At 45.0% G+C, this 27,352-nt stretch overlaps 1 protein-coding gene across 1 annotated transcript; it reads right to left on the bottom strand.

Annotated features, from left to right (window-relative positions):
• Positions 1-4,783: 4,783 nt before the first annotated feature.
• On the bottom strand, positions 4,784-27,352 carry IL5RA (interleukin 5 receptor subunit alpha; the record flags this gene model as incomplete). Its single annotated transcript, XM_084269752.1, is given in 12 exon segments — positions 4,784-4,876; positions 6,713-6,794; positions 10,656-10,752; positions 14,148-14,283; positions 15,149-15,294; positions 22,287-22,477; positions 22,550-22,682; positions 23,197-23,335; positions 23,919-24,064; positions 25,291-25,375; positions 27,265-27,294; positions 27,296-27,352. Coding segments are annotated over 12 exon segments (1,335 nt in total).

Genomic DNA, 27,352 nt, shown 5'->3' with positions numbered 1-27,352 from the left:
CAAAAATTACATACAGGACTTCTTGTTTATAATATAAGCAACATTTAGCTAGTTGTTTTGAAGACACCCAGTACTAAGTAATATTGTGGTTTGAGTACATCTTACTACTGGAAAAATGTTTATGCTTCTTTAGGAATGGCATTATACAGTACTTCCTCAAAGCAAATATAGCTTTGTCTGAAGTTTCCTTGGAAACTCTGCAATGCACTGAAAACATCTGTAATATGATGTTACCAAAGCAGTTTACATATGTCCTTATATGCATATTTTTTATTATATATTTAGTGTTTTATAGAATTTTTTAAAGTTAACATATGATGTAGATATTAATTTTTTTCCTCTGCTCTAAAACGCTACTGGATGACATTATCACGACAATATTGTTTTGGGATTTTTTCCTTTCTGAATGGAGAGTTCAAAGTTGTTCTCAGTAAATTGGCTGCAACTTTCCTGTACAGTTTTACAAGGCTGCACCAGGCAGAACTGTTCCAGATGCGGTTGGGGATGCGGCTGGATTTCAGTGGTGGTCACCGTGACCCTTGTGGTGGAGCAAGTGCTCGTAGCACACGAGGTCTTGTCTTTTATTCAGAGGTCTAAGCAAGGCAAACTCAAAACACTCAGTAAGAGCACTGCAATCTTGGAAAAACCACACAGATTTTGGTTGGTTGTGGACTACAGGACCTGTAGCTAAAACTCTGGCATCATGCAGTAAGGGGCTGGTTTTTTTACTGTCTTGAAATAGCTTTGCCTTGATCATCGTTGGCATTCAATTGGGTAGGAATGAAGATACTGCAAAGATGTCTCTGCCTCTAGTGACAGAAAGGGACAGGTACCCAGAGAGAGAAACGACACGGTTCTCGCCTTCAGGTGTAAAGCTGGCTAAATCCACCTCCCTCCAGGGGAATTTTCCTCCAAGGAAATTAGAAGACAGCACCTCTGAGACGTAAAGCTGCCCTGGGTTCATTGTCTGAACACACGCTCGCTTCTCCGCGGCCGTCAGACCGTAACTCCTCATCCTTCATAGCTCCGCGGTGTGGGAAGCGCGTAGGAGATCCCGTCCCAACGTAGAGCAGCGGAGGAGCCATGTGGTGCTCAGGCTCCCACAGAGGTACAGGGTGTCTGTGGGGAGGTGGGATCTCCTGCTGGGAAACCCACAGTTCTTTAGAAGCTCCTGGAAGCAAAATGCGAGGCACACCAGTACGAGTCACGCTGGAAAACAACAATATCCACAGCAAAATAATTCTTCTTAAGAGAAGGACTGTTTGTTACTACGGGGTAATTTTGTAAGTTCACTCAGATGGGATAACGCTAGCAAAAGGAACAGAATTTTCTATAAGATTTTCAAGTTTAAATGCGCTGCAGTGGTTTATTATTATTATTTTTCCCTGATAGCTTGAATTTGCCTGTAATTTGTCTTTTTTTTTTTTTTGCTTACAAAATAATACAGTTAACTTTTAGACCTTCTCAATATATTTATTCAGTAAAACTCATAATCAGGATTCCACTTGTGTAAAAGTCAGGGGTGTTGACCAGAGAAATATTGTCAGTATTTCAAGCTGTGTTCCTTTCTTAGTTTGATATGGTTACTTCTATGTAAAAAAAAAAAAAAGAAAAAAACAACAAAAAAACCCACAAAAAAAGACAAAAACAAGAAAAATGGAACAAAACAAAACAAAAAAAAAAAGCTTCTGTAGTTTTCTCCCCGGTGTAAATGATATTTATCAGTGATCTAGCAGATGTAATCTTTTTTTAAAGGTATTGGTAATAAATATTCTGTCATTTGTAAAGATACCTGTCTGCTGGGAGCGGTTTTTTTCTCCACATTTCATTGTAGCCAGTGGCAAATCTCCCCATGGTGCCTGCTGGGGTTGTCACAGATGTGCAGGTACAAACCAGGAGTCAGGTTCAGTCCAAACTTTATGGAGGCAGGGAAGCAAAAAATAATCTTATTTATATCCCTCTGCTTTAATTCTGCTTTGGAATATGCCCGTGTGGGTGAACTTGAGGTGGTACCATCTATTTCGGTAGGGTCCTGAGCTTTCTGGGCTCGCAGGGGCTGTGGGAGCGGAGCCTTGCTGGGCCTGCACCCCAGTGACCCCCACAAGGTACAGCACAGCTGGCTGCCTGCTGGGGTCTCTGAGGCTTTTGGGGAGCGCTGCTTGGAATGGCTAAACCCACCCAAACCCTTTTCTGATGCTGGTGGCAGCGCAGGAGTCATACAGTTGCGCTCTGAATCTCCAAGGAGCAGCATCGTGCTTGGTAGTCCCTGAAACTCCAAAACAGAGCAGCCAGGTAAGGAGGTTTTGGGGGGTTGGATGTAAAATTGCTGTCTCTTGAGGTGGGAGAGGGGTGTGATCCTGGGGTGTGCTCAGAGACGGCGGGGAAAAGCTGTGGCAGGCAGAGCACGCTGGGGTTGTGGCTGGGTTTAAAGGGAGAAAAACCTTCAGGACGAGGGTTTCTGTGCACAAAATGTGTCACTGATGTAGGAGGTTGGGGCACAGGCTGGCATAATAGTGGCAGAAGGTGACACGGAGCCCCAGGTGTGGCCCGTTCTCTGTGTTCCCACTGCAGAGCTGGTGAGCGGCACGTGGCAATGGGATGTGCTGAACGTGCTCCCAAAGGATGACTGCTCTGAGCGTGATGGCTGAGGAGGCAGCACTGCCAGGAATCGATTTCCTCCCTCTTCACAGGCAGCTCTTCAGCAAAGGTGAGGTACCCCCCACCCCCCACCGCTGGACCCACAGCCTTGGTGGGGAAATGATGCTCCTGCTACTTCACACCATCTCGGGTTTAGTTCCTAGAGTGAGTAGAACACCCATGTGATGCTTTCAAAGCCATCAGACTCTGGCAGTCCCGGAGGAAACCCATCCTCCAGGAAGCACCCAGGCCCTAATGTGCCCTTGCTGGCCAGAGGAGCAGCCAATGGGGTTTTCTCAGCATCACGAGCTCATTGCAGTCACCTGTGTTGCTCTCCCGTGATGTACATCATCAGTGACACGGAAAAGCAAAAGTGGATTTCACACTCCCCACCCCAGCTCCCTGCCCACACGTCCCAGGAACGCCAAGGCTGCTGTGGCCTTCACAGCGAGTCCCAAGTGTTCGAACAGCTCAAATGCAGAACACGCTGAGATCTGTTCCTGTGATAATCTCTGTGATATCTTCCCATTAGTGGGAATGAAATTATTTTTAGAAATCTTATTTATTAGGCCACTTAAAGGCATGACTTAAAATTACAATAAATGAATTCTCTTTAGTCTCATTTCTAGGATTTTGGTAATGAAATTGGGATTTTTAGACTGTTGAAACTGGACACCTCAAATCCATTAAAATCACATGCAGGAGAGACGTTTGAGGCCCAAATGTTGTTACATTAATGAGCTACATTAATTTCAATGGAGCCCTGCTATTTCACCCAGATGAGACCCAGCTCGTTTGTTAGCATTATTTTCAATCTGCAGCACCTGGGAACTCTGTTATGTTTGGCACTTCCCAAACCATTTACTTACTGGGTGAAATCTTGCTTTTTCTTGTGTGTTGATGTGCTTAACCCCACCTCCAGCCAGCTCGACAAGAGGACAGGAGGTTTCCTGGAAGCAGAAGGGACTATACAAGAACTGGAGAACTTCACGGTCTGCAGCCAGAGAGGTCAAAGCTGAGTGGTTGTTTCAGGCAGGAGGTTTATTTGGTAACTCCCTTCGTGGATTACACAACGTAAGTAAACAAATTACAAGCAGAAACCAACACTCTCAAGCTCGGTTTGCTTAACATGGAACAGGAGAGAGAGAGAAGAAAGACGCGTCACTGTACTGGGCTTGGATCTCCAACACCCTAAGGCAGCTGAGGCTGCAGAGGAAGGAGCAGCCCAGCTCCTTGCAGCCCTCAAAACCTTGTAGGAGCACCATGGGGCCCTTGGCACGTTCCTTCAGTTACTGTAGAGCAGAAAGCTGCATTCCCAGGCCTGTGCCTGGCACAGAGGGGTCTGAGCAGGCAGAGCTGGCAGCATTCTGGGAGCTGACAGTGCCCAGCCAGGGGGTGGGAGCTCTGTCCGGGGGCTGCCAAGGGACCTCCAGCTGCCAGAGGCTCATGAGTGGAGACTGTCAGTTTTGTGCAGTGTTACACAGCTGTTCACTAGAACATTTTCAGTTCCCAGGTTGGCTGTGGCTCCTCACACAGTCCGTGCAGCACCCCAGGCCACACTCACAAAGCATAAGCAGGAGTTATGCCTGCAGCAAGGTGCCAGCACACACGTAACCAGATGTCGATGTTCAGTGAACAGCATTTCCATGGAAGTTATTCAGGTTATTTGCTGAGTTCATGCTGTGTCATTATGGAGTGTATCAGAGAAGGCAAAGTGGGAGTCCCCACTGGGGTGCTCTACAGCTCATTTTACTCTTTTCCTGATATTCGACCCACCTTGGGTGCTGCCAGGGGCCACAGGTTGGTACCTTGCTGCCAGACACAGGATGCCCCAAGTCCCAGTTTGAATTTTGCAGCTTGTCAGAGGCATTTCTAAAACAAACCAAAACTCTCAAAGATTAAGCCGTCAAGTGAGAAAAAGCAGCCATGAGTTCTTTTCCAATGGTTTTTCCCTATGCAGCCGCTGTACCACGTATTTATATCCTGCTTAAACTGGGACTTTTTGTCTAATAGCTTAGCATTACATGGGGCATCTCGTGGAAGTGAGTCCTCCTTCCCCAGCTGGACCCACCGCCGCAGCAGAGGTGACGTGAAGCTCACTCCGGTGATGCTGGGTGACACGCAGCCTTGCCAGCCCCAACGCCTCTCAGAAGACGGAGTCGTCGAGGGCGCTGCAGTAGAAATCTTCAGTGAAGCTGCCAAACTCGGTCTCGGTCTCACTGGTGCAGGTACGTGCTCTCTGGAAAGCAAACACAGCTTTTAGCTGGCTGGGAGGGAAACTGAGGCTATCAATCAACTAAACTGTGCTAATTAAGAGAGAGGAGTTGTGGCGTAGTGTTTTAAGCCTGTGTGGCATCTTTGTTAGGAAACAACCGGTGCAAATAGCCTCACAGTAATAACACAAGTCGGTGTGTGTAAAGAGGGATTCAACCAGAAGGTTTCATGGGGTAAGAGCTGAGAAAGAGCACTGGGATCAAGAGAGGGATTCCTCCAGAGAGTTCATGCTGCTGCTGAAGTTCTCACAGGGCTGCTCATCACTCTGTCCCTTGGACCAGCAGCCCTCTGCACCCACAGGTTTCCCACTTGGCCACAGTGGCCAGCAAACAGCCCTCGGCAGCCAAGGGCAGAGAGCACCAGGAAGAGCCAGACGGTGTGTTAGGAGGGACACACATCTATCTGAACAAACAGCAGCAAGGACCCCATGGCCAGATGCCCACCCCTCGTAGTGAGCAGAGCTGCACACACAAGTGTGCAGGGTCTGGGTGCCTCGCGGAGGGAAGGAAGCAGAAAGCAGTAGTTGGGCTGCCGGGAAGCCGGCTGGGGTGGCGGGAGGCAGAGCTGCTCCTCGGGGCCCAGCCAGTTCCCACGAGCTGCACTGGGCTTTCATCACCTCACCTCACTGTTTACACTCTGAATTTAGGAACTGCATGTCCACAACAAACAGCTGTTGGGGGTTTCACTCGCTCAGGACATCTCAGCAGACAGCAGGGCTGGTTGTCCATCCTCCCTCACAGCCCCTGTGCCCCCAGCCAGTAGTGCCTACCTGGACTGAGCTCACTTCAGCTAAAGAGACAACTAGCTACTGGGCAGTGCTGCCTTTAATAACGTGACACAGCCTCTGTCAGCTCACAGGTTTTTAGCTGCAGTGTTAATATTTGCTGTTTCTCATATTCTTATTTGTCATACCCTAAGTCATGTTATTTTTCAACCAGTGAATTTAATTAAAACCAAACATTATATGATAATCTTTTAAACCTGTTTCCTTGGCCAGACTGTGGAATAAGAACGATACCCCTAAAAAAATCATGCCCCTATTCTAAGGGCACAAATTAAACTGAAGTCACTGAGCAGCACTTCCCTTGAGCAGACAATAAGGAGCTTTATCTTATCTGTAAGGCAAACGTATTTATCGGGAAGCAACAGCAAACATAATAAGGCTTAAGACCGGCTTAACAGTAGGACTAAAACATTTCCCAGTGTTAGGTTATAAATCAGCTCTCCAGCAGCCAACCTCCAGTCCCTGCCAAGGCAGAGCTACCTGGGTGGAAGGACCAACAGCACTGCAGCTCCGTACCAAAGGCATCTCGTGTGAAAGGTGTCTCCTTATGAAAGGCAGAGCACTTGATAATAGCACTTAATCTTAATCTTTCCCCCCAGAAAAACCCTACAAACAAGGCCAGATCCAGAGCTACTGCAGACTGGGACCCGTCCTCAGCAGCGGAGGTGGCCATGTGACAAGGTGAGCACCACAGCAGCTACGATTGCAAGAACAGCCTGAGAAATTGCCAAATTCAAGGGCTACCTCAATGTTACCGTCAGGGCTGTGTGCATGTGGAGTTAACTGAACCCCTGAATCTCCACTCAGCATGTTTTGCACATGTTTGATGGTGTAGCCCATGTTTAATAGGGGTATTAGAAATTCTGTGAGGTTGGAAGGCTTTAGCTGAGCACGAACAAGCTGTGTGCTCCCAGCCTCACAGGGAAAGAGCTGCACACCCACACAAGTGTCCCTTCTGGTTAAAGGGGGAAAAAACCCAGCCCCAAAAAGCAAAGAGTGACTGAAATGTTACTTTACCTCGTAGTCGTTGGGGAAGGGATCTCTGAACTTGTTGCTGGGTGTTGGAATTGGTGGGAAGAGTTTACTCCATACGTGGTTTCTGCAAAACAGAGCGGTGGGAGGGTGTGAAAGCATTGCTTTTTGGGATGGACAACGTGTCTGACAAGCAGTGTGTGTTTAGCCCTGCGTGAAGACACGTCTCCTGGCACTGCCACACCTCCTGCCCTGCTCAGTCATGGGCACCTGGCAGCAGCAGCAGCTTCAAAAGATGTCAAAGGAATGGACTGTGCAGCTCCAGCGCACACCATGAGGACTGGGCAGGTGTACCATTCCTAGCAGGACCCTTCTGGGCACTGGGGACGTGGATGGATAGTGAAGAGGAGGGGGGCTGATGCTTTCCTTCATCTGCCTCTCTCATCACAGCCGCAGCAGAGAGCTGGGCTAGTTCTGATCCAAGGGGACTTTGCCACAGCTTTTAACAGCCAGCACAGGCTGGGTTTGTGACAGAGATGTACAGCCAGAAGGGGGAATAAGGGGAGGAAAAGCAGGGTGTGAGTTGGTTTTAGGAGACATTTGCATCCCCTTTGTTGAAACACTGAAGGCAGCCCAGCCATCACTGGCTGCAGACAAGCTGCGTGGTCACCACCAGCAGAGTGGGTGAGTGATGTGGCACTGGTGTAACTCAGGAGTGGGACGGGATGAGTGCCAGTATTAACATTCCTGGCATCATCTCTACTCTTCCCAGCTTTCCTGCTAAGGGTTAGGTCTTTGTGACCATACCCAGGTGAGATTTGCAAGCACTGTTGCCATCACGGCTTGTGCGCCCCATCATGTCACCCAGGCCTTTCAGGAGGAAGGCCCCAGAGGCCACCTGGCTTCACCTGCATCTTATTTCAGCTCTGAGCTTGGGTTTGAGTCATGCTGTTGCTGTGTGATGTAACCAAGCTTTGGGTTGGTTTGGAACCGGCGTGTTCCTAGTTGTGCTGTCGGTCAATGAAAGATTTGGATGGTGCCATATCAGAATTATTTATTGAGTCAGCAAAAGGCTTAAGTTACATGTCACTTCTGAAACAGAATCCCCTAAGGAGGGGTGCACCAAAGCCCAGTGGAGTGAGGCAGAAGCACACCTATGTTTGGGGGGGCTGCTTGCCCCTCAAGTCTTTGCAGGGAGGCGCTGGCTGGGGGTGGTGGCAGTGGTGCCCTCAGCATCGTCCTGTTCTCTTTTGCAGGACACTGAGAAGTTGCAGTTAAGTGATTAAATATCTCGTCACCAAAAGTGTTCCAGTTATCTCTGCTCATCTCTACACAGGTCAGAGCACAGCCCTTTCCATTAGCACTACTTGGACCTTCAGGCTTTGGGTCCCCACTGGACCCTCGTGCCTTAGCTGAGTATTTCAGAGCCTCAAGCTCTTGTGCTGGGTCCATCTTTCTGAAATTTGCCTCCTTCCCCCCAGGCTGTGACATGAAAAAGACAAAGATAAATAAAGAGAAGTAAGTAAGGGAACCAGTTCTTCTTTTCCCTCCTCTACCCTCTATGATGAGGCTGATAAATTATTTGTTTTCACAGGCTTTCACAGCACCTTTTCTAGTGGCTTGTGCCCCCTGAGATTCCCTGGGACATATTCCAAATGACTTCCCTATACCAGGTGGCTGGTGGCTGCTGGTCAGGGACTGGACTGCAGTACAAAAGGGGAAGGGGGACCTCATGGAGCCCGGGGTGACCACAGTGGTCTCAGGGATGGAGGGCTGTCCTCATGTCAATTAAGTGGAGAGCAGCTGGGAGCAAGTTACTAGCTACATCCTCCTGTGGGCTCACCTCCAGGAGAAAACTTCATTCCAAGGCCCAGCCTAAGGAAGTACAGGAGACTCACTCACAAAGGCAGGGTGCAAGCTAGGGAAATGTTCAGTCATGCTTATCCAGACAGCAACCCCATCAGCTGCTGCAAGGAAGTGGAGGGAACAAACAGACTGTGCAAACAGTCCCAGAGGACTACTTTGCCTTGTAGCGTTTCTCCCAAACGGTGGGGTGGCTCTCTGGTGCCTGCAATCACCAGAAGGTACACAGAAAAACTTATACAACTCTTTGCTCTGATGTAATTCCTTATAATGGCTTCAAATTGTATGAAATTTGAAATTATTCTGTGGCTTAAATTGCATGGGACACTTCATGACTTTTCAAGAGCAGTAAAAACTGAGAGTACAAACAGCAATGTGATCTAGGGAACCTGCTCTATTATTCTACTGTCTGCAGATACAACACAGGAGCACTGTGTTTCATCTTACACATCCCACGTCCTCCCAGGGCAGGCTGGGGGAACTGGAGAGGTGGCAAAGACACAGACCCAGAAGCAGCTTGGGAAGGGTGGAGTAAAGCAAGTTCATGGCATTCAGTGCAGCAGGCAGGTAAAACTTTAATCACTGGCAAAGATGGAACGTAATGAGGCTTTGGGTGCTAGGGAGTCACACACTAGCCAGGCAGAGAGAAACTCCTGGGAGCAAACGATGTTTCCTCAAGCAGCTGAACCTGGACAAGGTAGTTTAAGTTTGCCTAATGTATTAAAGTTCATACAATGCTTTTGAACAGCATCTTCAAGCTGGTCCTTGAGTGGAAGCCTTCCCCTGTGCCTATTTATCCCCCTGTATCTCTTTCAGGGTCTCCCCGGGGAGTAACTGTATAGCATCCAAATACTCGCAGAACTCCACAGGAAAACATGGAGTGGCAGGACTGCTACTAACCGGTGTTGGAACTAACTGGTGTCTGTGTTTGCTGTCCCAAAGAGAGAGGAGAGAGCTGATGAAGGTGATGCTGGTGCAGTGGAGGACCTACAGACAGGCCAATCGGGAAAAGAACCAGTGATGTGAGTAACAGTGGTTTGGGGATTTCCACCGATGCCTTAAGGCTGCATAACTGGGGACAAGTGTGTATGAAGCAGAACATGAGTAAACTCCATAGAGTTACTCTCTATCACATTCCAAGAGGCTTATTGAGACCTGCTATGCTACTTAAACTAAGAACAGGTTATCATAGACACCAGACACTTCAGGGAGAGTCAGTAAGCTATTCTAATATAACATGCCTGTAGATAAGAACTTGATTTGCCTAAAGGAACTGTGGTTTGGAAAAGAAAATAGCCAAAGACCCATCAGGATCACCAACAAATTAAAAGGCATTAAAGAAATTAATAAGAAATTAACAGGATTGAGGACAGCACTTACATTACTCAGAGCTGTTTATTGTGGACTGATAATTGCTGTTTGATGCCTGTTTCAGGAGAGAATCATGTAATTACATTGATTCTTTAATTGATCACTTATGATTTAACTAGTCACAGCTACAGAAATCGAAATTGTAGCTGTGTTTCTTCACAGTATGCTCTAGGAAGTTTGGCTGTATGGCATCTGTTTCCACTACTGTAGTAATTAAAAATAATCTAAACAGTTCAAAAACTCAAAGCAAACAATAGTTCAACCACAAAGGCACTAAATTTTTACCTCTACAGAGCATCTACCACACTCCTTGATGTCAACTGAAATCCAGACTATGTGCCTGGAGCACAGTATAGAATGTGCAGGCTGAATTAGGCATGACTGAGAAAACATGTCTGGACATTTAAGCCACGAGAAATGCTCTCAGCAGCTTTCACCAGGGTTAAAGAGTCTTCCCAGGGAAAATCACTGACCCAACCAGGTCCACTGAAGTGAAGAAATGAGATAAGGGCACACAGATTTTTTTTTAACAAACTCACCTCACTTAGTGTATGGGTTTTGTGGTTAAATGAGTAGTTATTGATAATTAACGAGGCTGATTATTACTTATTCAGTACTTTTGCTTTGTATAATTATGCTTGAACACCAAACACAGTGCCCTTTCTTAAAGTTAAGTAAAAACTTGTAACATCCCCCATGCCTGTTGAACAGCTAGTCCTTAGTTACAGTGTAATTAAAAGATGATGATACTTACATTTTGCATATTACAGCAACAAGCAGGAATGTGCAGCACGTGAGCACACAAAGCACAGCAAGGATCCAGGCTATGGTGTTCTCCAGTTTGTTATGCCCTGAGTTTAAAAAAAAAGAAATTATGTATATAATTTATATATATATATAAAAATATATATATTATTTTAGGGAAGTTTATTTTAAACATGCATCTTACTAAAAAAAAAATCATTAGCTCTTTTATGTGATTACATTCTGATCACAAAGATTGAAACGATTATAGCTTGGTATCTGGAACCAGAAACAAAACTCATAGCTTCAAGAACAGTTTCTACTTTCTACTTTCAGCACCAGATTTCTTTCATTTTAAAGTGAAGGCGAGAACAAGCCAAGTTCATGAGGAGCCAGGCCCATGGGGAGGATGTGAGGAGCCAGGCCCCCGAGGAGGATGTGAGCAGCCAGGCCAGGGCAGCATGGTTCCCAGACTCACTGCCATGGAGCGAGGACACCACTCCTACTCAGCAAAGACACTGTCTGCTGATAATATCAGGTAAAAATAGTTTGATTCCCATTAAACCATTCTTCACTGCTCTTAATCCTGTCTAGCCAGGATCTGGGCTCCTCTGGCTTCCTAAACTTGTCTGTAAAAAAGACATCGAGCCCCTCCACCCCTTTTCCTTGAGCTGGTTGCTGCCACGTTTCCTCAGGAAAACTTTCCCTACTGCCTCTGTGCATGAGCAGGCACAGGTATTCCTGTCAAGGCCACTGTTCTGAAAGGTGTTGCTCAGTGGCCACGACCACTGATTTGTGGCACATTACGCCACATAACAGAAACATTTACACCTAACTGCATTTCAGAAGGCTGCTGAGTCGGTGTCTGCTCCCAACAACAACCCGTCCTGTGCATCAAGGTGTCAGCACTGCCATTGCCAGGTGATTGAAAGGATACACATCAGCCAGCAGCAGGAGCCTTGGGTTTATTGGTCCTGTAGATAAAGCAATATTCCATTGCAGCCAGATATGTTTCTGAGAAGCGAGGAGCTGCCCCTGCTGCCTCCACCAGTGGTCACCAAGAGCAGCACGTGGATGCCACCATGAGCAGGCCTGCGTGATCGGCCGGTGCCTCCGTGCCACCATGACAGGGGTACGCAGTCAGCCTTGCTGTTACAAAAGGGTTAGGATAGCAGGGTCCTACAAGTCTTTTCCATCTTACAGCCCCAAAAAGGCACAGTCAGGCAACACTAAGTCTTGCTGCAACTCAGAGTAAGGTGTGGGGGAAGCAGCAGTTGCGGAGGCTGTGCTGTGCTCTGGGGACCTGCCCAGCATGCTCCTCCTCGGGCTTCTCTCCAAGACGTGCTGGGAGGCACCAGCCCACCCCTGACACCACTGCAAACCAGCACGAGCCCATGCACCTGCCTAGTGAGGTTTCCACACAGTACAGAGGGAACAGGCAAAACTTCCTCAGAGCAACAGAGCACGTAAACAGCAAGGCTGACGGGACTGGACGTACTGAAAGCCACCAGCTTGTGCTGTATTGCGTCAGTGGGCTGCAACAAGCCTCAAAATGCCCCTTCTCATAAGAAAAGATCAAGTGATTGGGCCTCCCCTTGGCTACTTTGGAGATTTAAATGTATTTTTATTGAAAACCAATTTTATTTTTTTTTTTAAACATCAGAATGAAATTTCCATATTTGATCTCTGCAGGGTGGAGTGTGGAGGTGTCCATAACAGTGTCCGGGTTCCTCAGCCACCGTCACGCTGTGCATGCATCTCTGCGCAGCAGAGACAGCGCCAAAAGCACTCTACCTCACACAGAGGGGCCTTCAAATCTTTCCACCTTGCTGGGAAAGCGGAATTGCCAACATTTGTGCTGTCAGGTATGTTTCAGCCCCAAACTTGACTTGTGGATCTTGTTGCAGAATGGCTTGAGAAGCAAGGCCATGAGCCTATGGAGCAGCTGTCCAAGCAGTCGCCTGTGTAGTTCAGTAAGACTGGGCCCCATGCCGTCTTGGTGAGAACAAAAGGATCAACAATCGGTCAGCATATTCTTGTGTACATCTAGCAAGGCCATGGGATGTGGGAGCAGGAGGTGTGATAAGGATTCAGTGCTCCTGGGACTGAGAAAGAGACATGATTCCCAGGCTGCAAGATGGGTGGAGTATGTAAATGTAACCTTTAGTTAGGAGCCAGTTAAAATTCAGTAAGTATAACACGTGGTAGGAATAGTATAAAAGGAAGTGTGTGCTTGCAATAAAGTTGAAGTGCTTTATCAATCACATTGATTGGCAGCACCCTTTCCTCTTGTCATGGCAAACTCTGGTAGTGGATGTTCACAGATTTGATTCATGTTGGGCTGCCCTGTGAAGTTAGTGGGGGTCTCCAGCCCCCTTGGCCACACTACCAGTGTTCATGTAGCTTGCTCTGCCAGTGATGCTTCTGAACCACCTTTCAGAGAGGGCTGGTGTCAAGGTACAGCTCTACAAAACGCGTTTTGGCAGCGCAAGGCTGCATTTCACCACAGCCCAAAGAAAGAAACCCCAATTGTCTTTCAGCTGGTAACAAAGTTGGAGGTAACTGCTACAGGATGGGCACCTGAGGCCAGTGTTTTTCTCAGGGTGTGGGCTCAGAAGAGGTCTACTGGGCTTAAAGCTGGTCTCATACAAGTATTTCCCAGACAGGTGCATGAGGTTAACACACAGGCCTGGTTTTCTCAATTAATGACATGTTTGGTTGGCCCCCTGCCCCAGGAGAGCTGCCCGGTTGCTGAGCCTCTCTTCCCAAGGGCTTCTCAGTGCCACAGAGCCAGGTGGGAAGGCCAAGGGGATGTGTTAATAGGAAAGGCAGCAAAACACCAGCAAATAGATGCAGGAGGGGAAAGTGCAGTAAACAGGAGAGTGATAGGGACCTTTTTTTTGTGTGTTAGTGAAAACCAGGAAGTTAAGAAACTCAAGAGATAAGAGCAAAGGAGGATGTCTAAGAAGAAACAGTTGATAACGTACCATGATAAGGAAACAGTTATTTCCAGAAAAGCACGTTCAGCAAGGAGGGCATACAGAGCAAAGTGGGCAAAGTATCATGTTCTGAGGTCCTAAAACCATCCTCTTCCCTGTCTCCACCTGCCCCATCATTTAAGAGTTTGGATAGCTCCAGTAAAGTAGTAGTTGCCAAGATCACTCATGTTAACTTGCAGCTTGGACACCACAATGCATGCCATGGAAAAACAAACATTTTACCACAGTGTAAGGCAGATCAAAGCAGCCTCTAAAACATAAGCCTGTGAAAACGAAATTCTGCCTAAGATACATCTCCCCACGTCCAGGAGTTTGCTTGCAAGAGTTTTTAGTTATTCTTAATGGAACACAGATTTAAGTGCCCTTGGCATTAAGAAGCCAGTTTCTTCCTTCAAATACCTATTTCCCTGGCTTCAATTAAAATTCCTTGATGGCATGCTTGGCCATCCTTGCATCCAGCCATGTAACACACTCACTACAAGCCAGAAGCACCTCATTCTTACCAACATAGATAATTTCAGTCCAGTCACTCCAAACTCCCCTGGCACAACAGATGTGATGATTAGCTCTTATTTGTACAGCGTACCGGCTGGTACCATCAATCCGAACTCTGAAGTCGTTTGAGGATATTTTCAGGATCTGTTAGGAAAGCAATACTGTGCTGTTACAGATTACTTCAGGCTAAAATATACCCAAAACAAACTTTAATCACCATTCCCTTTTCCTTTTTCTTTTTTAAATTCCTTTACTAGATTAGGAGTGAGCATCTGGCCTTGCTTTGGGAGCAAGATCTCTGTTTATATAGGTGCATTTTCTCCCATAATACACCAATACTTCAGGGCAGTTCTTGAAAGATGCTTCATTTTATCATTTTTCCTTAAGACTGGATTTTCAGGATTGTCCATCCTCCTACTGTTCTGACCCTGAATGTATAGAACTGATTAACTCCAATCTTTGCCCACCTGCTTTCCTAGGTCTCTTGGGGATATTTTGGTGCAGGCATCAATGACATCCAGAGAAAGGGGGGGAAATAGGAAAACTGAGGAGACTTTGGCTTTGCTTAACCCTAATAACAACTGGGACACAGGTTTCACCAGAAGTTCCTACACTTAGAAGCACGCTAATAGCAGGTGGTGTTTGAAATGGTTTAAATTTAAAAACACCAAGCTAAAGTTTAAATTTAAAAATACAAAGCTACTTTTTACTGTGGTTTAGGGTTTGGTTTTGGGTGGGTTTTTTTTTAGTTCAGAGAATGAATCACTCCGGTGCTGGACTGAAAGTGGTTAACTTCATTGCACTGGCAAACCCAACCCATTCATGCAGCACTGGGCTCATCCTAAGAACTTAAACTTGTGGAGCCCAAGTGCAGTTTAAAATCCATCACACATCTGTGACCATAAAGACTCTGTCACTAGGTTGGATAAAGGCAAATTCTACCTGTATAGGACAGTCAGCTCAGGGACAGGGGTGCCAGGTGATACTTGGGCATCAGAGAAGCATTTACCTGCTTGGTACCTGACTTCAAGTTGAAGAGGTAAAGTTCATATTTAAAACACTCTTTACGGAAAGAAGAAATTGGCTGCTCCCATGTGGCCAGGAGGTCATTTTGCTCTAGGAATACAGTGACATTTCTGGGCACATTCACTTTCTCTACAAAAAGAAAATCGTACTGGTGAGTTATTTACAGAGCAAAGTTTAACCACTAACCACTGGCGCGTTTTATGACCTGATAGTGTTTCCACGTAGGCCCTATAATCCTTGAATTTATTTCACATTTTGGACACAAAAGAAAAGGATTTAGGAGGGAAAAACCATACTGCAGAAAATAGTTAAGGGAAAACAGTTTTAGAAATCCACTTAAAAGTTTAGGAAAACTATTTTACTGGGAAGGGATGAAGCTATTAAAGTAACCGCTAATTTGCCTTTCAGGAAAACCGCTAATTTGCATTTTGGAAACCCGCTAATTTGCGTTTCGGGCAGAAAAAAAACCCGCTAATTTGCGTTTCGGAAAAAAAACCCGCTAATTTGCGTTTTTGAAACCCGCTAATTTGCGTTTTGGAAAAAAAACCCGCTAATTTGCGTCTTGGAAAAAAAAACCCGCTAATTTGCGTTTCTGGAAACCGCTAATTTGCGTTTCGGAAACCCGCTAATTTGCGTTTGGGAAAAAAAACCCGCTAATTTGCGTTTCGGAAACCCGCTAATTTGCGTTTTTGAAACCCGCTAATTTGCGTTCCGGGAAGAAAAAAAAACCGCTAATTTGCGTTTCGGAAACCCGCTAATTTGCGTTTTGGAAAAAAAACCCGCTAATTTGCGTTTCTGGAAACCGCTAATTTGCGTTTCGGAAAAAATAAACCCGCTAATTTGCGTTTGGGAAAAAAAACCGCTAATTTGCGTTTCTGGAAACCGCTAATTTGCGTTTCGGAAACCCGCTAATTTGCGTTTGGGGGAAAAAAACCCCGCTAATTTGCGTTTTTGAAACCCGCTAATTTGCGTTCCGGGAAGGAAAAAAAACCCGCTAATTTGCGTTTCGGAAACCCGCTAATTTGCGTTTCGGAAACCCGCTAATTTGCGTTTCTGGAAACCACTAATTTGCGTTCCGGGAAGAAAAAACCGCTAATCTGCGTTTCTGGAAACCGCTAATTTGCGTTTTTGAAACCCGCTAATTTGCGTTTCGGAAACCCGCTAATTTGCGTTTTTGAAACCCGCTAATTTGCGATCCGGGAAGAAAAAACCGCTAATTTGCGTTTCTGGAAACCGCTAATTTGCGTTTTTGAAACCCGCTAATTTGCGTTTCGGAAACCCGCTAATTTGCGTTTTTGAAACCCGCTAATTTGCGTTCCGGGAAGAAAAAAACCGCTAATTTGCGTTTCGGAAACCCGCTAATTTGCGTTTCGGAAAAAATAAACCCGCTAATTTGCGTTTGGGAAAAAAACCGCTAATTTGCGTTTCTGGAAACCCGCTAATTTGCGTTTCGGAAAAAAATAAACCCGCTAATTTGCGTTTCGGAAACCCGCTAATTTGCGTTTGGGGAAAAAAACCCGCTAATTTGCGTTTCGGAAACCCGCTAATTTGCGTTTTGGAAAAAAAACCCGCTAATTTGCGTTTTGGAAAAAAACCCGCTAATTTGCGTTTTTGAAACCCGCTAATTTGCGTTTTGGAAAAAAACCCGCTAATTTGCGTCTTGGAAAAAAAAAACCCGCTAATTTGCGTTTCTGGAAACCGCTAATTTGCGTTTCGGAAACCCGCTAATTTGCGTTTGGGAAAAAAAACCCGCTAATTTGCGTTTCGGAAACCCGCTAATTTGCGTTTTTGAAACCCGCTAATTTGCGTTCCGGGAAGAAAAAAAACCGCTAATTTGCGTTTCGGAAACCCGCTAATTTGCGTTTTGGAAAAAAACCCGCTAATTTGCGTTTCTGGAAACCGCTAATTTGCGTTTCGGAAAAAATAAACCCGCTAATTTGCGTTTGGGAAAAAAAACCGCTAATTTGCGTTTCTGGAAACCGCTAATTTGCGTTTCGGAAACCCGCTAATTTGCGTTTGGGGGAAAAAACCCGCTAATTTGCGTTTCGGGAAAAAAAAACCCGCTAATTTGCGTTTTTGAAACCCGCTAATTTGCGTTCCGGGAAGGAAAAAAAACCCGCTAATTTGCGTTTCGGAAACCCGCTAATTTGCGTTTCGGAAACCCGCTAATTTGCGTTTCTGGAAACCACTAATTTGCGTTCCGGGAAGAAAAAACCGCTAATCTGCGTTTCTGGAAACCGCTAATTTGCGTTTTTGAAACCCGCTAATTTGCGTTTCGGAAACCCGCTAATTTGCGTTTCGGAAACCCGCTAATTTGCGTTTTTGAAACCCGCTAATTTGCGATCCGGGAAGAAAAAACCGCTAATCTGCGTTTCTGGAAACCGCTAATTTGCGTTTTTGAAACCCGCTAATTTGCGTTTCGGAAACCCGCTAATTTGCGTTTCGGAAACCCGCTAATTTGCGTTAAAAAAAAAAAAAACACCGCTAATTTGCGTTTCGGAAACCCGCTAATTTGCGTTTCTGGAAACCGCTAATTTGCGTTTTTGAAACCCGCTAATTTGCGTTTGGGAAAAAAACGCTAATTTGCGTTTCTGGAAACCGCTAATTTGCGTTTTTGAAACCCGCTAATTTGCGTTCCGGGAAGAAAAAAACCGCTAATTTGCGTTTCGGAAACCCGCTAATTTGCGTTTCGGAAAAAATAAACCCGCTAATTTGCGTTTGGGAAAAAAACCGCTAATTTGCGTTTCTGGAAACCCGCTAATTTGCGTTTCGGAAAAAAATAAACCCGCTAATTTGCGTTTCGGAAACCCGCTAATTTGCGTTTGGGGAAAAAAACCCGCTAATTTGCGTTTCGGAAACCCGCTAATTTGCGTTTTGGAAAAAAACCCGCTAATTTGCGTCTTGGAAAAAAAAAACCCGCTAATTTGCGTTTCTGGAAACCGCTAATTTGCGTTTCGGAAACCCGCTAATTTGCGTTTGGGAAAAAAAACCCGCTAATTTGCGTTTCTGGAAACCGCTAATTTGCGTTTCGGAAACCCGCTAATTTGCGTTTCTGGAAACCACTAATCTGCGTTCCGGGAAGAAAAAACCGCTAATCTGCGTTTCTGGAAACCGCTAATTTGCGTTTTTGAAACCCGCTAATTTGCGTTTCGGAAACCCGCTAATTTGCGTTTTTGAAACCCGCTAATTTGCGATCCGGGAAGAAAAAACCGCTAATCTGCGTTTCTGGAAACCGCTAATTTGCGTTTTTGAAACCCGCTAATTTGCGTTTCGGAAACCCGCTAATTTGCGTTTCGGAAACCCGCTAATTTGCGTTAAAAAAAAAAAAAACACCGCTAATTTGCGTTTCGGAAACCCGCTAATTTGCGTTTCTGGAAACCGCTAATTCGCGTTTTTGAAACCCGCTAATTTGCGTTCCGGGAAGAAAAAAACCGCTAATTTGCGTTTCGGAAACCCGCTAATTTGCGTTTCGGAAAAAATAAACCCGCTAATTTGCGTTTGGGAAAAAAACCGCTAATTTGCGTTTCTGGAAACCCGCTAATTTGCGTTTCGGAAAAAAATAAACCCGCTAATTTGCGTTTCGGAAACCCGCTAATTTGCGTTTGGGGAAAAAAACCCGCTAATTTGCGTTTCGGAAACCCGCTAATTTGCGTTTTGGAAAAAAACCCGCTAATTTGCGTCTTGGAAAAAAAAACCCGCTAATTTGCGTTTCTGGAAACCGCTAATTTGCGTTTCGGAAACCCGCTAATTTGCGTTTGGGAAAAAAAACCCGCTAATTTGCGTTTCTGGAAACCGCTAATTTGCGTTTCGGAAACCCGCTAATTTGCGTTTGGGAAAAAAAAACCCGCTAATTTGCGTTTCGGAAACCCGCTAATTTGCGTTTTTGAAACCCGCTAATTTGCGTTCCGGGAAGAAAAAAAACCGCTAATTTGCGTTTCGGAAACCCGCTAATTTGCGTTTTGGAAAAAAAAACCCGCTAATTTGCGTTTCTGGAAACCGCTAATTTGCGTTTCGGAAAAAATAAACCCGCTAATTTGCGTTTGGGAAAAAAAAACCGCTAATTTGCGTTTCTGGAAACCGCTAATTTGCGTTTCGGAAACCCGCTAATTTGCGTTTGGGGGAAAAAAACCCGCTAATTTGCGTTTCGGGAAAAAAAAAACCCGCTAATTTGCGTTTCGGGAAAAAAAAAACCCGCTAATTTGCGTTTTGAAAAAAAAACCCGCTAATTTGCGTTTTTGAAACCCGCTAATTTGCGTTCCGGGAAGGAAAAAAAACCCGCTAATTTGCGTTTCGGAAACCCGCTAATTTGCGTTTCGGAAACCCGCTAATTTGCGTTTCTGGAAACCACTAATTTGCGTTCCGGGAAGAAAAAACCGCTAATCTGCGTTTCTGGAAACCGCTAATTTGCGTTTTTGAAACCCGCTAATTTGCGTTTCGGAAACCCGCTAATTTGCGTTTCGGAAACCCGCTAATTTGCGTTAAAAAAAAAAAAACACCGCTAATTTGCGTTTCGGAAACCCGCTAATTTGCGTTTCTGGAAACCGCTAATTTGCGTTTTTGAAACCCGCTAATTTGCGTTTGGGAAAAAAACGCTAATTTGCGTTTCTGGAAACCGCTAATTTGCGTTTTTGAAACCCGCTAATTTGCGTTCCGGGAAGAAAAAAACCGCTAATTTGCGTTTCGGAAACCCGCTAATTTGCGTTTGGGAAAAAAACCGCTAATTTGCGTTTCTGGAAACCCGCTAATTTGCGTTTCGGAAAAAAATAAACCCGCTAATTTGCGTTTCGGAAACCCGCTAATTGGCGTTTCGAAAAAAAAAACCCGCTAATCTGCGTTTCGGAAAACCGCTAATTTGCGTTTCGGAAAACCGCTAATTGGCGTTTCGAAAAAAAAAAAACCCGCTAATCTGCGTTTCTGGAAACCGCTAATTTGCGTTTCGGAAACCCGCTAATTTGCGTTCGGGGAAAAAAACCCCGCTAATTTGCGTTTGGGGGGAAAAAAAAAACCCGCTAATTTGCGTTTCTGGAAACCGCTAATTTGCGTTTCAGAAAACCGCTAATTTGCGTTTGGGAGAAAAAAAAAAAAAAAACCCGCTAATTTGCGTTTCAGAAACCCGCTAATGTGCGTTTCTGGAAACCGCTAATTTGCGTTTCGGAAAAAAATAAACCCGCTAATTTGCGTTTCGGAAACCCGCTAATTTGCGTTTGGGGAAAAAAACCCGCTAATTTGCGTTTCGGAAACCCGCTAATTTGCGTTTCGGAAACCCGCTAATTTGCGTTTCTGGAAACCACTAATTTGCGTTCCGGGAAGAAAAAACCGCTAATCTGCGTTTCTGGAAACCGCTAATTTGCGTTTTTGAAACCCGCTAATTTGCGTTTCGGAAACCCGCTAATTTGCGTTTAAAAAAAAAAACACCGCTAATTTGCGTTTCGGAAACCCGCTAATTTGCGTTTCTGGAAACCGCTAATTTGCGTTTTTGAAACCCGCTAATTTGCGTTCCGGGAAGAAAAAAACCGCTAATTTGCGTTTCGGAAAAAATAAACCCGCTAATTTGCGTTTCGGAAAAAATAAACCCGCTAATTTGCGTTTGGGAAAAAAAACCGCTAATTTGCGTTTCTGGAAACCCGCTAATTTGCGTTTCGGAAAAAAATAAACCCGCTAATTTGCGTTTCGGAAACCCGCTAATTTGCGTTTGGGGAAAAAAACCCGCTAATTTGCGTTTCGGAAACCCGCTAATTTGCGTTTTGGAAAAAAACCCGCTAATTTGCGTTTTTGAAACCCGCTAATTTGCGTTTCGGAAACCCGCTAATTTGCGTTTTTGAAACCCGCTAATTTGCGTTCCGGGAAGGAAAAAAAAAACCCGCTAATTTGCGTTTCGGAAACCCGCTAATTTGCGTTTGGGAAAAAAACCCGCTAATTTGCGTTACGGAAACCCGCTAATTTGCGTTTGAAAAAAAAAAAAAACCCGCTAATTTGCGTTTCGGAAACCCGCTAATTTGCGTTTCGGAAAACCGCTAATTTGCGTTTCGGAAAACCGCTAATTGGCGTTTCGAAAAAAAAAACCCGCTAATCTGCGTTTCTGGAAACCGCTAATTTGCGTTTCGGAAACCCGCTAATTTGCGTTCGGGGAAAAAAACCCCGCTAATTTGCGTTTGGGGGGAAAAAAAAACCCGCTAATTTGCGTTTCTGGAAACCGCTAATTTGCGTTTCAGAAAACCGCTAATTTGCGTTTGGGAGAAAAAAAAAAAAACCCGCTAATTTGCGTTTCAGAAACCCGCTAATGTGCGTTTCTGGAAACCGCTAATTTGCGTTTGGGAAAAAAAAAACCCGCTAACTTGCGTTTGGGGAAAAAAAAAATCCGCTAATTTGCGTTTCAGAAAAAAAAAAAAAAACCCCGCTAATTTGCATTCCAGGAAACCAGAAAATTAAGTTTCGGAAAAACTTCTTTCTAGGAAAAGAAATAAACCAACAGCCAGAGGTGTAACCAGCAGCGCTACTGAGAACTGGAATAAATTCAGAGGACTGGATCAGCAGCTGTTATGGGGCTGATTTAGCAGAAGGAAGAACGTCACTTGTTTTATCTTGGTGAAGCCATGAAAAAAGGGAAATTCTGTAAAAAAGTGAACCACGTGGAACTAATGAAGGAAAGGAAGTGATTTGTGTAGATGGGAGATGCCAGGCAGGCGTGGCTGACAGTAGCTTTTATTTGGGAGTCTAGTGCCTTTCCTTAGAAGGACCTGCTTATCCTGAACATCGTGTGTCTTTCTCCTTTTGAAGAAAGGCAGCGAAGTAAAAAGCAGTAAAAATTGTACTTCCAGGCACACTGATTAAATCACCTGAAAACGAAGATTGGAAATAATGCTTTGGTAACTGACTGTCTTTTCTAGTGCTTGGGGTTTTTTTTTGCTATTTTGTGATTAAAAATAAATTATTAAATAAAAGATAGTTAAAACCATCCATTTTTGTCTCATTATGTCTTCTAATTTCCTTGAGGGCCACACAAAACCAGCACGTTTCACCTGCAGCAAGAAGCATCCAATCCAGTAGCGTTCTCTCTCACAACTCCTGTGACGATCCTGCTAGATGTTTTTAGGGGTTTATTTACATGTTTTTCTACTCACCAATGGCATTTTGGTTAAACAGCTGCTGGAAGGGCTTGATTGCCGCGTACTTGCTCGACCCGTTAATGTGTATCACGACGAGATTGTCAACCTCTTCAGGATCAATGTGAGTCACTGCAAATCTGCACTCAGTATTCCTGTTCCACTTGTCTTTGACGTAATCCTGACACTCTTCAGTGTACTTCTCATACCTACATTAAAATACTTGTAAGACATGATGCTCTTTGATTAATTGCTGGCTGAAAATGGAAGACAACACCAACCTGTAAAACAGAAAGTACTTGGTATCTTCTGGTGCCCCTTGGCCAGGGAGCCAAGTGCAATGGAGGGAAACAGTGCTGGAAATGGTGATGCGAGTGACACAGGACAGATTGGTGACAGATGTCTCTGGAGCACCTGGAGAGTCAAGGGATCATAAAGCAGACAGAAAAAGCTTATCCAAAAAAGTCCTAATAAATTCACGTTGCTCAAACACTTTGATTACAGTCTGTGGTCCATTACATCTCTGCCTCCTGCATCAAATTCTACTCCTTAGCACACAGGTCTATCAGTTATGGGTGGGTGAAGGTTTGCAGACAGTGGCAGTAAAGCTGTGCCACACAACACCAGGACTTATTTCATATGCACCTCCAATCCAAGGCAATGTGATCTTTTAATATCCTAGATCATGTGTTATCTTAACCTTAGCAAGGACCTTTTAGAAAACATATGTGGGTTTTCCATGTTGTGCACCTCCAGACTGTACTCCAGGCTCCACAGCAGTAGAGAAAGTTCTGGGCTAAGTCATTTTGTAAGATCAGTGTAGCAAGTAGAGGGGAAACTGCAGTATTAAACCTGCCACCTTTTGATGGCTAGTTCCACAAAACTGATGCCTAGAACACAAAAATCACACCTCCCTGGCATTTCTTACCTGGTGGAGGTGGGATTTTTTCCTTCACCCAGTCACTTCTCATCTCAGTGTCATCATGGAGAAGTAAGGTCCGAATGTGTGCCGAGAAACCATCGTGCAGCGCGGCTGTCCGGACGCTGTGAGTCTTCTTGGTATCATACTGAAATAAAGCACAAAACACAAATCAAATAAGCATCACACGTGATGAAAGTCAAATTAAAGGTACCTACAGACTGATCCAGTCTTTGCAAAGAGGCAGACCAGCCAGCTGAGCTGGTTACACCACAGGCATAAGGCTAGAGGGTACAAATAATCCACTCAAGGTTTCTCATCTAAGGCAGCAGGACCCCCATCTTATCACAAATGTGTCTACAGCATAAAGCAGTGATGAGAAGTGGCCTGAGGATTTAACAATACCCTGCCTTGATGAGAATTAACTGAGCTGACTTCAACAGGGAGAAGTATCACTTTGAACCAGTATCCAGCTTCCTCCCAAGATAAACGCTGCTGAGACCACCAATTCCCAGGCCAACCCTTGTCCCAGCAGATCTGTGCCCATAAGCTGAGCTGAAAGGGAATCTCCTCAGTGCTCTAAGTTTGTTTAAGATATAAAAGAGTAAGTCATCCAATATGCCAGTCATCTGAGAGATATATCACACCTTCTGCACCCTGGTTTGGCACAACATATTTAACTCAACAGGCATTTAACCTTCTTAGGATGCTTGAGTGATCTTTTCTCTTACCTCCTCAGGCACAGGGCTTAGGATTTTCACATCATATCTAACAGTGTAGTTGCTTCGTTCTTGTCTAGGGTTTGGCTTCCAGTGTAGACGTACTTGTGCTAACGCAGAGACTGTAAGGGTGAAGTTAACAGGTGGGAACACCTGAACTGTAAGGGCAAAAATCAACATATTAATCCAGTGAATTGTTCAGAGCAATAGCTGTTCACAAGGAATGAGCCATACAAGCAAAAATATTCATTTCAATACTACAGTTTCTCATCAGCTTCTTATTAAAAGTTTTTAATAACAACAGAACCTTCACCAAGAGTTACTTGAAACTTCATTTAAAAACCTAATTTTTACAAATTTCCAACTTGAAAAATCACAATGATTTGCTACATTTGGCTTGGTTTTTTCACTGGATCCTCATAGCCACATAGACCCTGGGCATCTGTACTGAAAGGGGGCTGATAGTTCTCACCCAGAGAAGCTTGTGGAAGGCTGTAACGTGGGGGGGTTTCTATGGGAAGGCTGACAGCCACAAGAAGTTATATGTGAGAGAAGAAACAAAATGATGAACAGAGGAATTAAGCACAAATGGAAGAAAACATAGAAGGATGGGAATGATAATTTCAAATGACAGGGCAAAAGGGATTCCTGGAGCTCTTATGGAAATGAGGATGATCTCGTGCTGGGGGATAATGTTCGCATATAAATAGCAAGGCAGTGAAATAATCCATCTACTCCCCTCCATCTCTAGAGTTCTTCAGAGCCTGCCCTCCCTTAACAGCCATCTCCAGGGCAGCTGAGGGACATCAATATCCACTTCTCTTCTCCCATGATTTCAACCTTTGATGCCCACCAGTTCAGTTTTCAGGCGTGCACCTTGCATTAGGGAAAAACCTCGACATAAACCACCCTGAACTGCTGCCCTTCAAACCTGCCTTTGCTGGGATTGCCCCCATTAAGGTCGCTGACACCCCAGGATTATACCAGTGAGGCTTTGTGCCACCATGTCTCTGCAGCTAAAGGCAATTTGCTCCTGGAAATCAAATTGCTAGCTAGAATCCATCCTTTGCTCTGCCTGGATTAAATCATTGAATAAACCAGGCCAGGAGCTACTGTCCAGCCCAGAGGGCAAGTGGCACGGCACAGCTTGTATCTGTGTGCCTCCTGGTGCTTTCCTCTAGCAGTAAAACAGCCCACAGGCAGTGGCTGGGAGCAATCTAACTGCCATGGGGTATGACTGTGCCAGGTCACACATTGACACGCACAGTGACCTGTGGTGCTGTACTCTCAGCATGCCACGGGCTGTTTTATGTGTAGAGTAGCACATCTGACCAACACATAGAGGGGCTGAAGCTACACACTGGCAGAAGGTAAAATGCCTTACCTCCTGTGGCTTGTGGTACGTCTGGCTGCACCAAATTCACTGTCCAAATGAGGATCAGGAAGCCTCTCCCCACACTGGCCATAGTCTTCAGGTGGCAAATGAGAACAGCCACCTATCAGCCCGTGTGCCTTGGCACCATTTCACAGAGGTAACAGGAGCTACAAGTGAACACAAGGCCAAGTGTTAAGCAGCCAAACCAGGGACCATGGTATAGCCACACCATCGAAGGGACAGAACTGCCACCTTGCAGGGGACAGACTCAAGGCCTCTCCTTGCACGAGAATGCACCTTGCTGCAGATAACTTTAAGTGCCACCACCCACATTCCATTTTGCTTCCTTGGCTCTTGCCCCCACCCCCCCTTTGAGAAGCTCCTAGTTCCAAACCCTGTCCAAGTGCAGCAGTTCAGATCAGCAGTCTCAGACTCCGAGCACATCTCCACAGAGAGGACCAAGTTGTGCTGAAGTGTATTTGCTTTAAGTAAAGTCCCATTTCCTCCAAAACCAGAAATAACCATATTTTTAGCTGCCACTACATATAATGGCTACTTACTGGAATTTACTTTGCAGTTCCTGCTCCAATAAAGCTCCCTAAGGAAGCTGTCTCAGTGCTCACCTCAAGGCTGACTCTCCAGCGTTAATAACTGGGTGTAAGAGAAACTATTTTGTTTGTTTCTAATTTAAATGAACGACTATTTTTAATGTTTAAAACCAGCATGTTCTTAGGCTTCCTACAGATTGCTTCATGAAGTACTGGGAGGAAAAAAAAATAATCTCTGTATAATCATTCATGTATAACCTAATATAAGCAACATGGAAATAGAGAACAGCAGCTTTCCACAATGTTCTTAGCAAAGAGAAATACGCCCTCCCAGCCCAATTGCACCACTTCCCCAGGGCACTACAGCAATTGTTTGCATGGAAAACATATTTTCAGATGGTAATGAGCAGAGAAAGCATCTTTAACCCATCAGTTCTCCCTGAACCTCCAATAAATAACCCAGGGACTGGAAGCACTCCAATTGATCACAGTTGGAGTACTTCTGCCGTACAGTAACTATTTTTCAAAAGCCATCCATGAATGCTGTGCTCATTAAAGTGACACATCATCTACAAGACAGTGAGTTTCTTAATGCCCAAGTCCACTCATTAGCTGTATTTGTGTTTTGGGTGTATCCACTATTCTACTAGCCCAAATGTGCTCAGGCTAATTGAACCTCAGAGTTTCCTAACAGATTATTCCTGGGGAGCCAGGGTTTACTTTTACATATGTTGGGTTACTGGAAGGCATTTTGGGCCGGGCATTTTGTTTCTCCCAAAATGCCTGTGAGCAATCAGGTAATTATTATTCACACTGTACATTTGTGCCCACACGATGCCTCCAAGACAATTTCCCATCACTTTAACATTCATGGAAAGTCTGTTCTTCCCGATTTTCTGACCTGAACACCACACAGACCTCTGCTTCACAAGATGATGTTATTCTGGGAGGCATTAAGAGGACTAAACACAAGTTTACAATAGCATCTGCAAGCAATGCTCATCTCTGACCACCTCTACCACACCAATACTGCTTTACTAATAATAAAACCTTCCAGAACATGACACACATTTCCAGTACACCTTTGTACAAATTACTGGTATATATCAGGCTTTCCTTCCTTCAAAACCCACTTTACAGCTCATTTATCTGACAATAACTTTTTCCCTTTATTTTTAAGTGAAAATATATCAAATTCAAGCCCCTGAAAATAAAAACTGGCTTCTTACTTCCATGCTATGAAAACCCCCAGGACAACTCTGCCCTGGCACAGCTCTGAACTGCACATCTGCCTTCCTACCTGTCTATTAACATTACACACCATGTTTGTCCCAGCTCTCCAACTGACCACCCACAACCAAACCCAGAAGGAGTTTCCAGTAGATGAAGCTCTTGTAATATGTATCAGGCACCGCAGTGAGACACAAGAACCCACCACAGGGCATTTCACTGGCATAGGAGAGAGATGGAGAGACAGGTTGTGCTCTCCCATCTGCAGTCAAAGCCTTCATCAAACAAAACAT

The sequence above is a fragment of the Gallinula chloropus genome, assembly GCF_964237585.1.
Source record: "Gallinula chloropus genome assembly, chromosome: 12".
Lineage (NCBI taxonomy): Eukaryota > Metazoa > Chordata > Aves > Gruiformes > Rallidae > Gallinula > Gallinula chloropus.
This window is presented reverse-complemented; position numbering and strand designations above follow the sequence as displayed.